This window comes from Astyanax mexicanus, chromosome 5 (genome assembly GCF_023375975.1).
Source record: "Astyanax mexicanus isolate ESR-SI-001 chromosome 5, AstMex3_surface, whole genome shotgun sequence".
NCBI classification, from domain to species: domain Eukaryota; kingdom Metazoa; phylum Chordata; class Actinopteri; order Characiformes; family Acestrorhamphidae; genus Astyanax; species Astyanax mexicanus.
Genome location: NC_064412.1, coordinates 37,433,860 through 37,448,169, shown reverse-complemented (window position 1 = coordinate 37,448,169; position 14,310 = coordinate 37,433,860). Strand labels below are relative to the sequence as shown.

Genomic DNA, 14,310 nt, shown 5'->3' with positions numbered 1-14,310 from the left:
CTGTTGATCTGCCCTCCCCCTTTCTATTGATTTGTTGATCTGCCCCCCCCCTTTCTATTGATCTGCCCTCCCCCTTTCTGTTGATTTATTGATCTGCCCTCCTCTTTTTATTGATCTGTCCTTCCCCTATTTATTAATCCATTGATCTGCCCTCCCCTTTTAATTGATGTCCTTTCCCTTTTTATTGATCTGCCCTTTCCCTTTCTATTGATTTATTGATCTGCCCTCCCCCTTTCTACTGATCTGAACCCCCCCCATTGATCTGCCCTCCCCCTTTCTATTGATCTGTCCTCTCCCTTTCTACTGATCTGTCCTCCCCCTTTCTACTGATCTGTCCTCCCCCTTTCTACTGATCTGCCCCCCCCCCCCTTTATATTGATCTGTCCTCCCCCTTTATATTGATCTGTCCATTTATCTATCTATCCTCTCCATTTTTTGTTATGTCTATTTACCCTGTAAGGACAGCAGGAAAGTAAGGTAGAGGCTGTGCTCCTCCAGAGTCTCAGACAGCGCTGTAGCCATCCTCTCTGCAGGGAAACATCAATACAGAATAACATAAGACATGGTGTATAACCCTCTGATATACATCCCATACACATGCAATAGAACAGTAGACATACAAGACATACAATAGAATTGCTAGATATTAAACTCATTTCTGATGGAATACAGGTGGATTTCTAATTTCTAAATATACACGTGTTTTATGGTTCTGTGCTGAACATTTGACTTTAAGACCCCTGTTTTTTTAAAGAGTGAACTCGTTTTGTTTGCTGCTTTAGGTAAAACTAAACTCTGACCTTGTTTTTGGGAGCTGTTTCTATGCTCTCCACCATGACCTCCATGCTGCTCTCCAGATCCCCCTCAGCCTATAAGAGACAGAGTCAACAAAATCTGTAGACCTATAACTGTTTAAAGACAAATAAATGTGAAATAAAAAACACCTTACTAATAATTTAACTGCAAAAATGTGTTAAAGTTTAATACTTTAAAGAAAATGGTGTTTAAAACCTCTTCTTAAGAATTGCTGTATTGTTATATCACTAAATAAAAAGTATTATTACTAAATGAGATACAGTAATGGGTCATACATGGAAAATATCTAAACAAGCTGATACTGCAGGTACCTCTTCTATAGCTGACAGCAAGATTAATTCCCAACTCTTACCTGTGCAACTGGCACTGGCTCAGACTCAGGCTCGGTGCTGTTGGTGTCCAGCCTGTGAGAGGGATCTGCCTCTGCATCCAGCACCAGGACATCGATATCTGACCTGAAACGAGAGAAAATTGAGGTCTTAATGTTGGTGGCGAGGTGTTAAGAAATAATGTGCATGTTAATGATGGGCGATAGTGCAGTGACTTACTGGCTGGATGTCTCCAAGTGGAAGGTGGCGGTAAGGGACGCTACCTCTGCTTCCTCCCACTGTCCAAAAATAGATAAAACAAGATAAGATAAGATAAAATAATTGCTTATGAATCCAACAGTGGGAAAATTGACAGTATTACAGCAGCAAGAGAACAGCAAGGCATTCCTAAGCAGAAAGACATAACAATATAAGACAATTACAGACTGACCTGTGTTATAGGAGCTTGCTCCAGGAACTCCTCCTCTCCACTGTCGTCCTCCAAGTCAGCCACAGACTAGAAGAAGGGGAAGAGGTGAAAAACTGAATGGGTTTCCTAAAACCTTTAGATATTCAATCGTTTGAAGATAGTAGTGTTAGGGCTCAGCCAGTTCCCGCAGCGGCCACCAGAGGCCGCCATAAACCCACCAAGGTGGTAAGAAGGGAACTGGCTGAGAGTTCATTAGAACAGGGATCATTAAGGCCACCTGAAGCCAATCACGCGTCATCAGCCTCAGCTGTGGTACCGTCTTTAAAAAGGCGAGCTTCCAGCAGACTGATGTCGCAGACTTCATGCCCTGTGACCGGTAAACGGTAGCTCCACGGAGCAAAGCTGAAAAGAAAAAATAAAAGAAAGCCTGCAAGGCTGAAAAGAAAAAAAAAAAAAGAAAAAAATAAAAGAAAGCCTGCAAGGCTGAAAAAAAAAAATAAAAATAAAAGAAAGCCTGCAAGGTTGAAAAGAAAATAAATAAAAGAGAGCTTGCAAAGCTGAGAAAAAAGAAAAAGAAAAGAAAGCTTGCAAAGCTGAAAAGAAAAAATATATAAAAGAAGAAAGCCTGCGAGGCTAAAAAGAAAAAAAAGAAGAAAAAAAAGCTTGCAAAGCTGAAAAGAAAGAATAAATAAATACATAAAAGAAGAAAGCCTGCAAGGCTGAAAAGAAATAAAAGAAAGCTTGCAAGGCTGAAAAGGGAAAAAGAAAAGGAAGAAAAGAAAACAAAATAATAGAACAGAAAATAAAAGAAAGCTTGCCAGGCAAGAAAGAAAAGATAAGGGAAAGCCTGCAAGGCTGAGGAGAAAAGAAAATAATTTAATTTTCTTGAATTTCTGTTTCTATTTCTGTCTTTATTTTATTTCAAACAGAGGCATTATTTAGTTAGCTTTGTTGCGCCGAAAGGGCATTCTCTTGTTTATTTTCCCCTTTTTCTTTGATGCACACATAATTATAGTAAAACCCTTTTCGTTATATCTCCGCACTTGGCTCCTCCCACACCCCTACCATGACAAGTAGAGAGATAGAGAGGATATAGAACTAATTGCAAACTCTTACCTGTGCAGCTGGACCTGGGATAATCCTAGGCACTGGTCCAGTGGTGTCGAGCCTGTAAGAGGGATCTGCCTCTGCCACCAGCATCGGGCTATCTGACCTGAAATGAGAAAAAACAGAGGTCCTACTTTTGGTGGTGAGGTGTTTAAGAGACTATTTGAGTGTTGATGGTGGGTGAAAGTGCAGTGTCTTACTGGCTGAATGTCTCCGGGGGGTAGGTGGTGGTGAGGGACCCGATCCAGGCTTCCTGACACTGTCCAAAAACAGATAAAGATAATTGCTTATGAGTCCAACAGTGGGGAAGTTAACAGTATTACAGTAGTAAAGGGATAGCAAGACACACAGAAGCAGAAAGCTGGATACTTAAGTGATCATCGTTAGCATAGTTGTATAAAAATGTTATTTTCTAAAGCTATGAACAGATTATTAATCTTATGGATCAAATTGCAGGAAATCTGTTCTTTGTAGAAAAGAACACGGGCCGTGTCATAATCGAAAACGGCTTGGAAATACATTTATTATTGGTTCAATGACACCCCGAAATGAATGGAAGTGAATGGATAGCTTTGCTCAAATGGTCCTCTCATTCCTCAGCAGCACACTTCTGGTGGCACGTTTTGGAAGGGGAAAACTGGGGGCCTGGGGCCTCATGTACTAAGTCTTGCGTGGACTTCCTACTAAAATGTTCCATACGCTCAGACCTGAAAAGTACCGTACACACAAAAAACGGTTATCAGTGTTTTTTCTGATATAAAGGGGCGACAGAAATTGGGTAAGGAAACGTTTTTTTTTATATAAAAATATATTATAACATTACTATAATATAAATTATTATTAATTTTATTTCCTGCTGTCCTGAAAATCCACCCCTGGAGCTCCATTTTTTGAGAATGTGAAAACAAAGCAAACATATGTACACACACACGCACATAATCTATAAAAATAAACAATACAATATACAATACAAATACACAATACACATATAAAAATATATAATATAAATATATTTTTATCTGTGAAAGTTCAGTAGAACCAGAGCCGGTATAGATAGAGCTAGACGGCTAAAAAAAAAAATCCATTTAATTTTCAAAAGTAGATTCATTTGTTGTGCTAAAAATAAAATAAAAGTTAAAAAAGAAATCTAAAAATAAAATAATAAATTAAAAAATGAACAAAAGAAAATAAATGATGTAATCACTTATTATTAGAAAAATAACAAACGAAAATAAACCCAAAATGTTGACAAAAATATAATCTAACAAATTAAAAAAATAAGAAACGAAACACTCCACACGACCAAAGAAAATTACTAAGACTTGTAATACTGAAAAAAAACGGAAAAAATTGCATCTGGGGATAAAAATTAAACAAACCAAAGCACTCAAAGGAAAAATGTATGTATATATGCAAAACAAAAGAATGGACAAAAACAACAATACATTAAAAACTCATTTAAAACAATCACAGGCTTTCTGCGCATAATAATAAAAGTTTTGGTTAGTTTCAGTTTCAAATCATGAAAACAGCTCACCAAAACCTTAACATATCCTTTATATTTGACAATATTTGATTAACTTACAGGTCCTTACTTATTTTATATTTAACTGAACTGAGTTTTATAATATTTATAGCCTCGCGCTGAATTCAGCTCCGCACTGCAAAAGAGATGTACATTTGTTAGCTTTAGTGAATTTAATAACATGAATTTAACTACACTTGTCCGACCTTATTTATTAAAATGTTTTTTTTTTTTAGAAGAGAGATGTTATTCTGCGCGCAATGCCGCGTGCTGCGCCAAGCACCACTTTGTGTGCCTGCAACATTTAAGAGAGCTGGATGAGATTTTAATGAATGAATTAATATATTTAATATTTTAATAAATTTTCCCTGGTGATAAGAAACGAATTCTAACGTATAGCTTTATATTTCTGTGTATTTCAAATGTTTTAAGTTTTATATAATTGGCGGGCAGCACCAGACATCAGATATAAAAGTGAAATTCTGTTAAATAATAGCAAAGTTAAATAAAATAAATGTAGGTTTAGTCAAAGTTCTTTTCTCTTTTAATTTTCCATTAAAAAAACTCCAGCTTTTGAGTGAGAATAAGCATCTGTTGAAATTCTTAAACAGCAACATGCCTGTCTGCTATATTTTAAGTTAGAGTTATTAAGCCTGTGTACTAAACATAAATATAAATCCTTATAACTGACAGAAATAAATATAACTAATAATAATTTATAGTTACTGTGCAGATTTTTAAGTATATTTTATTTTTATAGTTGATTGCTGAAGGCTCTGGGTGAGCTTTATTTTTCTGTGGTAAAGAAGGGTGATCAATCGCGCAAAGCTTTTTTCCGCCGCCAAGATAGAAACACGCCAGAAATTTACCTGAACACACATTATTTCCAGACCACCACGCCCATCAGCATTAATATATTCCAAAAGTCCAACGCTATTTTAAGGACATGTCCAAGGCGTAAAATAGACTGTTGGCGGGTGGCAACGCGCCACGCTACACGCCTTGCGCGGGGTGTACGATAGGGCCCTGTGTATGTATGTGCGAAGTAAAAAAAAGTTCATTCAGCTGCTAAAGTAACCTGCAGTAACGGGGTGTCGGAAATAGTAACGGCGTTATAGTTACAGTCAGAGTAATTAAATCAGATTTATTATAGTTTATTATAACGCCGTTACTACCATCACTGACTACAACTAATAAAAAACACTCAACCTTTTGAGTTAGCTCCACACAAGAAAGATATGCTTGTGACCTATGTTTCACTAAAAGAGCTTTTAGAAGATCTTTTCATATGTAAATTGTTAATTTACATAAAGCTGGAAGCGGTTTTAAAGTGATTTTAAAGACTAGAAATTCACCACTCTACAGGAATGGAGACAATTCCCTTGTAAAAACAAAAGTGTAGTAAGTATAGTGTTTAAAAGTATATTTAACAGAAAATTAAATTATGTACTTAATACATAATGTAGTATTTTGGAACAACTTATGGCAACTTAAGTATATTCAGTTGTAATTAAGCTATATTTAAACAACATAAAAGCATTAGATTGTGCTTTTTTCGTAAAACTTCTGCAAACAGATTTAAGTATGTTTTTTAAGCACCTTTTTTTAATACACTTGAAGTAGATTGTAAACTTTTGCATATTGATGCACATGTTGTGTACAAGTTAATGCTAGAAAAAATACTAAATTTGTTTAAATTAACATTTCTAAGCTGTTCCCTTAACCCTTGTTTATGAGTGTAATTCTCCCCCTTTCAAACAGAGTTACAGGAGAAGGGGTGAAATCCTGCTCTTTAAGAATCGGGAAAACCTTTAAAGAAACCGATACAGATAGCGCATCAAAGTTCAGCAACTTAGCTGCTGGTTAACTAGTTAACTATAGGCCATTGTACATCTTTAAAAATGGGGCAGGGGGTGCATTCTTTAATTCCTCTGTGATGGGCAGATAAAATGAGCTTTTATTAGCTTTCATTTATTTATTTTTTTTTTTTTTTGCCATTCCACCTTAAATCTTGCAACCCCTGTCATTTCTTGCACCATTTAAGGTGGAACAGAAAAGTTAGCTAGCTAGTCAAAGTCATAGGACACAATACATACACACAATACTACAACACAACCACTCATTACACTTTTAAGCAATGCTTTATTTTAACGTGTTGTTTTTCACTTACACAAATGGATAAAACAATTAATCAACTGCAACTGCAGTTAACAGAGAACACACTCCAGAAATTAAAGCCATGTAAAATTATCACTCCTCATTTTATTTGCTTGTTTTTTTAGATAACTTTAAAGCTGTGAATCTTCACATCTCCCTCCACATGGAGGTGGCTGAACCTGTCATCCCCAAAGCGGTTTGGAAAGGTGAACACATTGCCGTCAGGGAGTCTGATGTAAAACTGGTCATTGTTGAAATTGAACACCACCTGTTGGACAGGAGAAGAAGTGTGAGATGCTGGAGAGACTCGGTTTGTTCAATCACATTTGAGAACTTTTGAATTTGCAATTAGAAATCAATTAGCAATATCAGTGTACCCAATGTCAGTGTATCCCAAATTCCTCTTTAAAAAGACGTTTGACGGGAACCTGTTTCTATATTTCTTTGAGATTATTTTTGTTTGTTTGTTTTAATTGAAAATGTAATTAACATGAATTCCTACCTTATTTATTTTTTTTATTCTCTACATGTATCTCTATAGCTCAATTTAGGTAGTTGGCTTCTTGTTTAAATAAGTAATATATTTAGGGATTGGACAATGAAACTGAAACACCTGGTTTTAGACCACAATAATTTATTGGTGGAAACAGGAGAGTTGAGGTGCACACTGAATTCTGCCGTGATTTGGGCAGCCATGGTTTTATGTTTTCTGGATACATATGTAACCCATAATGTTGTGTGCATTGCAATATTTTGAGCAAAACTGTGCTCTTACCCTGCTAATTAAACCTTCACACTCTGCTCTTATTGGTGCAATGTACAATTAATAAGGATTGGCCACCAGGCTGCTCCAATTTAGCCATTAAACCTCCCACACTAAAATGACAGGTGTTTCAGTTTCATTGTCTAACCCCTGTATATATAATACTTATTATTTAATATATGCTTTAATTAATAATGTTGTAATAATAATGTTACATTTTTGTATTAATTATACAAAATATTATAATAATTACTTTTTATGTGTTTAATATTAACATTATTTTAGGATTTTCTTTTCAACATAATCATTGACAGCATTCTAAAACACTATAAAATATAATATTAATATAATTGACAGATCAATCAAGTAAAATGTGATATTATAAAATATGATTATAATATGATTTTTGGTAGAAATATAGATGCAATTTACACAGCCAATTACCCAACCCACTCATTAGGACTCCTCCTATCACTAGTGATGCCCTAACATCAGGTGGTTAAAGACTAGCACATGCATTGCTGAGTAGCATCACAGCACACTCAGAGGAAAATGCAGCGACTCACAGACACCTTGTGCTGATTGACAAAGACTATTGTAAGCCATTAACAGGGCAGTTATGTGATAACGTCATGAAAAAAACTATTCATGAAACCATATAAACCATAGTCATAAAAATGACGCAAAATGCGCTTGTGTAGTCAGCCAAGGACAAAGGTTGAACCAGATAGGCTCAACTAATCCAGGCAACAGACGTGGGCACATAGAAACACCCAATATGGTCAACAATCTACAGTATAGATAAACTCCCTTAATGACATCTCATCTCACCAGAACTTTCTGTCAATGTATGGTTGATTGACTGCAGCTCATTTTGCTGAAAAGTATACATGAATCAAGTTTTGACACAGATCACAAACAAAGTTGTTTGATTTATGAGACTTAGGCAAACTGAAGTATCTGAAAACGTCTGTACTCTCAGACTATAAGAGAGGTGTTTTACTATTGTAAATGTGTGTTACAGTAAAGGGTGTGTCTCTGATCTCAGAAATGATCATTAATCTGTCCTACAGGGTCATGAATTTAAACACAGTGTTTGCTTTGTTTGGTTTAGTCACAAGTCTAGAGTTACAAGTCTAATGTGTGTAATAAATCATACAATATAATTGCAATGAGCAGAAAATTCACTGGTTCCAAACAGTGATGTTGTTTGGAAGTAGCTATGTTAATTTAAGTACAGTGGATTATGGGCTTTCTAACACTACCTACACTAAAATTACTCAAAAAGAGTAAAAAACTCGACCCGACTTGACCTGACTTTTAACTCAACAATAAACAGAATAAAGAATAAAATAACATAGCTGGTCCCTTAAATGAGCTGCTGGCATACATTTACATTGTGAACATGCAGGTCAGTATCCTCTACTGAGACACACAAAGCGCCACGCTGTTAAGATATGAACCTGCCAAAGTCAGAGCACTGCTGGCTCTTAAAGGGAATGACGACTGGTTCACTGATTGGTTTATTTCACATAATGCCTAAAAGACAGCCATGATTTATTAAAAAACAAATTAGTTTTGAGCCATGCAAGGCGTATTTTTTGAGCCCTCGCGATACCAAAGACACACCGACACCCTGTAATTCCAGCTGCATGATCCGCAATTGACACAATAGTATAGAAGACTAAAGTAAATTTTACTTTAAACAATCTTTATTTTAAGGGAAGAATCTTAAGCATTTAAGGGCCAGTTTCCTGGACAAGGATTAAACCTAGTTCTAGATTAAATGTTTCCTTTAATGGGAATACCTAAATACTGTGTGAATTGAATGCAACAAGCTGTGTGATCGCCCCTTTAAATTCTGTGATGGTCAATGCAGGAAAGTACAACAAGAGTGTTATTAGAATCCCCCTCAAGTGGGCGCTCACACTAATTGCTAATAGTGGCGTATAACCAGACTGGAACATGTTCAGCAGGATCCATGCACACCAGCTATTCACTGATCATGGAAACAACACACCAGAACCTCAACCTATCTTTTATATTTGATGCTATTTGATTAACTTAACATTCCCCTTACTTGACTTAAGTTTATTTAACTCAACTGAGTTTTATATGGTTTGGTTTGTAGCCGCACCCTGGCTGAATGCAGATGAGAGACGAGTGATTTTAATAATAAAAGTGTTACGTTTTGCACAGTATGCCTGTGTGAGTTTTTTTGCTGCGGCCCATAGGTGTTGTGTGGAAGCCCTATCTGGACGGAATTAGTTTCTCATATTTCACACTTCTACTCAGTGATGAAACTCATGCATCCGGACTCCAATTGAAAAAACGGGAGGACCAGTGAGTTTTTTTGGCTTTCTCGGTCAAGTGACATCGTGTTCAGTAGCTCCTCTATTTCCACTCACTGTTGTGTTTCCACAGGTCTCCGTGGAAACGCACGCCCAAAGAGAAATTATGGTGTGTGGCAGTGGACAAATAGCTATTTTATTAAGCGTGAGGTGACGAAACTCAAAAGATGTGTGTCCAAAAGTGACTAAAATTACTGGAGGAGCACAGAATTCAGCTAAAAACAGTAAGTAATTTAGCCTGTAATTTTCTCAGAAGAAGTCTGAGAAAAACACATACAGTATATGGTCGTTCCGGACGTGAATAAAATCAAAGAGGAACCCCGTAAAAGAGAAAATTATCCAAAGACCCCTTGAGAAAGAATCCCGTCCGGATAGGGCTTAAGTCATGCTGTGGTAAAATACCCTACAATACTTAGTGTAGTAAACAATCACCCTGAAATCTCCATCTCGTTGGAAGGGAAATACTTTTTCTTTCTGTTCACTTCCCCAGCCTCCCCTGTTAGAGTTGCACACGATGACGTTGCGGTCCTTATTGTACTTGAAACGGGGGTTGAAGTGCAGTGCTATGTTGTTAACGTCATGTCCGATGTTGATGGAGAAGCTGAGGATAGATAATAAAAATAGCAGTTGTTGAAATAAAATTCAAATGCTTCATTAGAAATGGTTTACGAAGGATTAATTCCAACAAGTTAATCCAAAGTAATCTGATATACAATAACTGAAAAATAAATCTTTCCCTACATTGTAAATTAATACTAAAGTCATCCAGATTATGAAGGAACACATAAAGAATCATGTAGTAACTTAAAAGTGTTAAACTAAAATACTCTGTAAAGCATTTAGATGATCTAATCTTAACTTGCGGTTTCTGAGGCTGGTAACTCTGAAGTACTTATCCTGTGCAACAGAGTAGCTCTTGGTCTTCCTTTTCTGATAAGAGTCATTCCTAATGAGAGCCAGTTTCATCATACCATTTTTGATGGTCTTTGCGACTGCCATTGAGGATACTTTCAAAGTTCTTTAAATTTTTCGGATTAAATGACCTTCATTTGTTAAAGAATATTTTTTTCTTTGCTTAGGTGAGTAGTTCTTGCCATAATATAGATTAGAATATTTATCAAATAGGGCTATTCTCTGTATACCACCAACACTTCACAACACAACTGATGCTCCCAAACACATTAAGAGGGCAATACATTCAAGTAATAAACTCTTGACAAGTTCAGCACAGCTGTTAACTTAAAGTAATTCCAGGTAACTCTACCTCATGAAGCTGACATATTCTGTTTTGTTAAACACTTGTTTTTTGTTTACGAAATATGTCGAAGAAAAATTTTTTTCTTCAGAGTTTGGATGACTTTATTATTACATTTTAAAATAATGTAAAAAAAAAAGACAATATTAAATGTGTCTGAACTTTTTTATTCTGATAATTAACACAATAACAGGGTTCAGTGTCAGAACTCTGGTAGCAGTGCAAGAAATACTTACTAATCACAGCCAGACTTGACTTTGCCGGAGACTGTCAACTCCTGGCCAGCATAAAACCTCAGATCAGTGACTGTAAGTGCCTGTACATTTGGAAAAACAGGGCGCAAACATGAAGGTATGTGCCACAAAAAACATTACAACAACAACTAAAAAGCAAACAAGCAAAAACACTGCCACTACATTTCAACCAATATTTTCAGGCTAAATTTATAATATATTGTTGATCAGACTTTTTAAAACTGCTTTTTGCTCAATGTCTCCAGAGTAAAACCTAATTGAGCACCTGGGGGGCATCCTCAAGTGGAAGGTGGAGGAGCAAACAGTGTGTCAATATAGTTAATATAGTAAATAAACCTGACATTACATGAAGATACATATAGACCTCGCATTCCTGTAGTGGTCAAAACATTCTAACTAAAGATGTGTAAAATATTAACAAACAATCTGGTAAAATGTTGATTTATTCTCAGGAGCGTTAGTGTTGAAATTAGGGTTAAGATATAAGAACAGGTTTAGAATAACATGCATTTAAGAAACAATGTTAAAAAAATCATTTTGTATGCACAAATAACAGTAGTTTTAGTTTACTTAATAGCTATTTTCCGAATAGTTTTGAACAATTTCTTTGGTTGAATTTGATCTAGATCCAGTTTAAATATAGCATATAAAATATAAAGTTTTTATAACATATGATTAAGAGTCCATTTAGAAATTAAAGAAAAAATATTATTGATAAAAATGCATGTATTTTTGTAGTTAATATAATGAATCTTTCTGGCAATACTTTGTAGTAAATTAAATAAATTGCTATTATGAGCTAATTTTATAAAAAAATTATTTAACCCCACAGATATTAACTAAACATGAATGAAAAATAATAAAACAATTAATCTATCCATAGATGGGGATTAGAAAAAAGTTTTGGATTAATATTAAAATAAAAAATATTTTTGTTCATATAGAAAAGAGAAAAGGGAAAAGAATATTCAGAATATTAATTCAGTACTTTGGTAACACTTTCTATGAAACCTGTATTCATAATGCATTTTATAACATAGAAAATAATTAATACATTAAAATAACCATCATAAGCGTGTATAAAAACACATACGTACTTATATGTGTAACATACATAACACTTTATAACTCTTGATGAAGTTAGGTTTGATAATATCTTTTACAATGTAATATGGACAGTGTTCTTATGAACAGATATCATATGGCACAATGAAACCTCTCTTTTTAGTCACATACTTGTATTTTACAAACTCTTTTATTTTATATTTTATAAAATAACACAGTTTATGACCATTGTTATATGGTATCATGTATGCCATATAATGCTGATAAATGATAAATGCATTTATAATGATAAATGCACTTATAATGCATTATGAATACAGGATTCAAAAGAAGCATTACCAGTACAAGTACCATCTTAATGTTTTATAATTATAATAATAAGAAGAATGGTGTGTTAAGTAAAGGCTCATGTTTTTCAATAAACTTTTCTTGTTTAAAAATCACTAATTTTGACTAATGTTCAGTTTTTATTAAAAATGACTGGAGAGACTTTGGCCTGAAATTCTTTGCGCTGTTGTGATCTGGGTTATCTTTACTCTGCCAAGCCCAGAGTTAATAATCACCAGCAAAAGGTTTATAGCATCGAGGTAATGTGCTGCTAAGACTGAGGAAAAAGTCTGTGCAAACAGGAATGTTGAAGGTTATTTGAATAATGTTGAGATGTTATTTGAAGAACCGATGTCCCACCATAAACTAAGTACATATATGTCATCATATACCTCCTCATATTCCTCATTAAATTCAAATTACTATGATCTGACCCATGAGACAATGGACATGTGTCTTAAACCCTGACCAGAGATAATCCTGAGAGACACACCTATAGATAACTGTCTAAATCGATCCTTCCAAAGGTGTGGTTGATGATATGAAGATTCCTCACATTCAAAAACTTTTAGTTAAAATAATTTCAGAGTTTTAAATGATCATTTTATGTACATTTTCCTTTCCTCAGTATTTTTATTTATTTATTTATACTGGTCAAACCTACAAATTTCATTGTTTGCCCATATTTGATATTGATTTGCAACAGGACATAAATTTAATACATTTGAATTGATTGCAAAAAAGTCATGAACATTGCAGGCAACAAATAAGTACAGATAGATGTTTATTTTATGTAAAGATGTACAAAGATTTCTAGATTTAAATTTGCACATACAAATAACAGTACATGTTGTTGTTGTACTTAAATCCATGAATATTTCTTATGTATTTTAGAACTAAGAGTTATTACAGTTACATAAACGTATAATACACATGCAATACATATGCATTTTAACATGAAACCAAAGTCAACTCCTTTTAATATCTTTATAAACAGTTGAAATTTGATCTGTCCACTTTTTAGTTCAGTACTCTAACATATGATTGTGAGTCAATTTGGAATTTAAAGCAAAACACCAAGAACAGCAAAACTACTGACATTGATGAATAAAAAGGTGCAGGTAGAATGGGTTACTTACCATTTTGTCTTTGTTGTGGTGTTAATTTCAGCAAGACAACATTTGCGATGTTCTTACTTTGCTTTATATGTGGAATCTAGGGTGTGCCCAGCTTTTCCTCAAGCCAATAGCAGTAAAGGGAGAGTCAGTGGCCTTATGGACGCTTCAGCTCGACCGCAATACATCATAAACTTCCAAGTCTTACATATGTAACATTAAACACTGCTAATAATAAAACATTAATACTAATTCAGTTTTGATTCATATGTAACACAAATAAAGAATAAAGCCTTAATAATATTGAGGTGATAACTAGAACTGCCATCTGTACAGACAGTAGAAAATCCTGTAAGTCAGGTACACATATTATAACATATATTTGTAGCTCAAAACTTTGTTTATTGTTCAGACCACATCATTAAAAACATCTGCTATTGAAAAACTGCTAATCCTACAGAAGGAGCAGGAACCTAATGTAACCCTTGATGCATGTAGCTTAACTCAAATAAGCCCTCTGTGAGGTACAGTATGTGTGACAAACCCTTTTAATAAAATATGAGTAAATTTCCTTACGGAACTCTGTCATTAACTTTAACTCCAGAAGTCTCCAACTAATGTATACTGAACATCCTGAGAGCATCACAGGACAGTGTGTGAATGTGTGATCATCTGAACTCATTTACAGAAGGAAAAATGTTTTAAAATCTATATAAGTACCCTTGTGAAAAGCAAGTATACTTAACAGCATTAAATGTATGTAAGTAAAATAATACTAAAAGTAAATTTTCTATTTAATAAAACTAAACATACTTTCTCTGTATTTCTATCAAATGT

At 34.6% G+C, this 14,310-nt stretch overlaps 1 protein-coding gene and 2 long non-coding RNA genes across 3 annotated transcripts; all 3 read right to left on the bottom strand.

Annotated features, from left to right (window-relative positions):
- Positions 1-408: 408 nt before the first annotated feature.
- Positions 409-1,265, bottom strand: LOC125802155 (uncharacterized). The gene is made up of 3 exons (XR_007439099.1): positions 1,169-1,265; positions 801-869; positions 409-527 (listed from the first exon to the last, which is right to left on the bottom strand). It is a non-coding gene; the product is annotated as an uncharacterized LOC125802155 (long non-coding RNA).
- A 98-nt stretch (positions 1,266-1,363) lies between these two features.
- LOC125802154 (uncharacterized) lies at positions 1,364-2,785 on the bottom strand. Its single transcript, XR_007439098.1, has 3 exons — positions 2,671-2,785; positions 1,576-1,641; positions 1,364-1,423 (listed from the first exon to the last, which is right to left on the bottom strand). It is a non-coding gene; the product is annotated as an uncharacterized LOC125802154 (long non-coding RNA).
- A 3,523-nt stretch (positions 2,786-6,308) lies between these two features.
- Positions 6,309-13,601, bottom strand: LOC111193320 (galectin-1). Its single transcript, XM_022673443.2, has 4 exons — positions 13,498-13,601; positions 10,949-11,028; positions 9,890-10,058; positions 6,309-6,611 (listed from the first exon to the last, which is right to left on the bottom strand). Exons 1-4 carry the CDS (start codon positions 13,498-13,500, stop codon positions 6,465-6,467), a joined length of 399 nt encoding a protein of 132 aa, XP_022529164.1. The 5' UTR covers positions 13,501-13,601; the 3' UTR covers positions 6,309-6,464.
- Between the last annotated feature and the right edge of the window lie 709 nt (positions 13,602-14,310).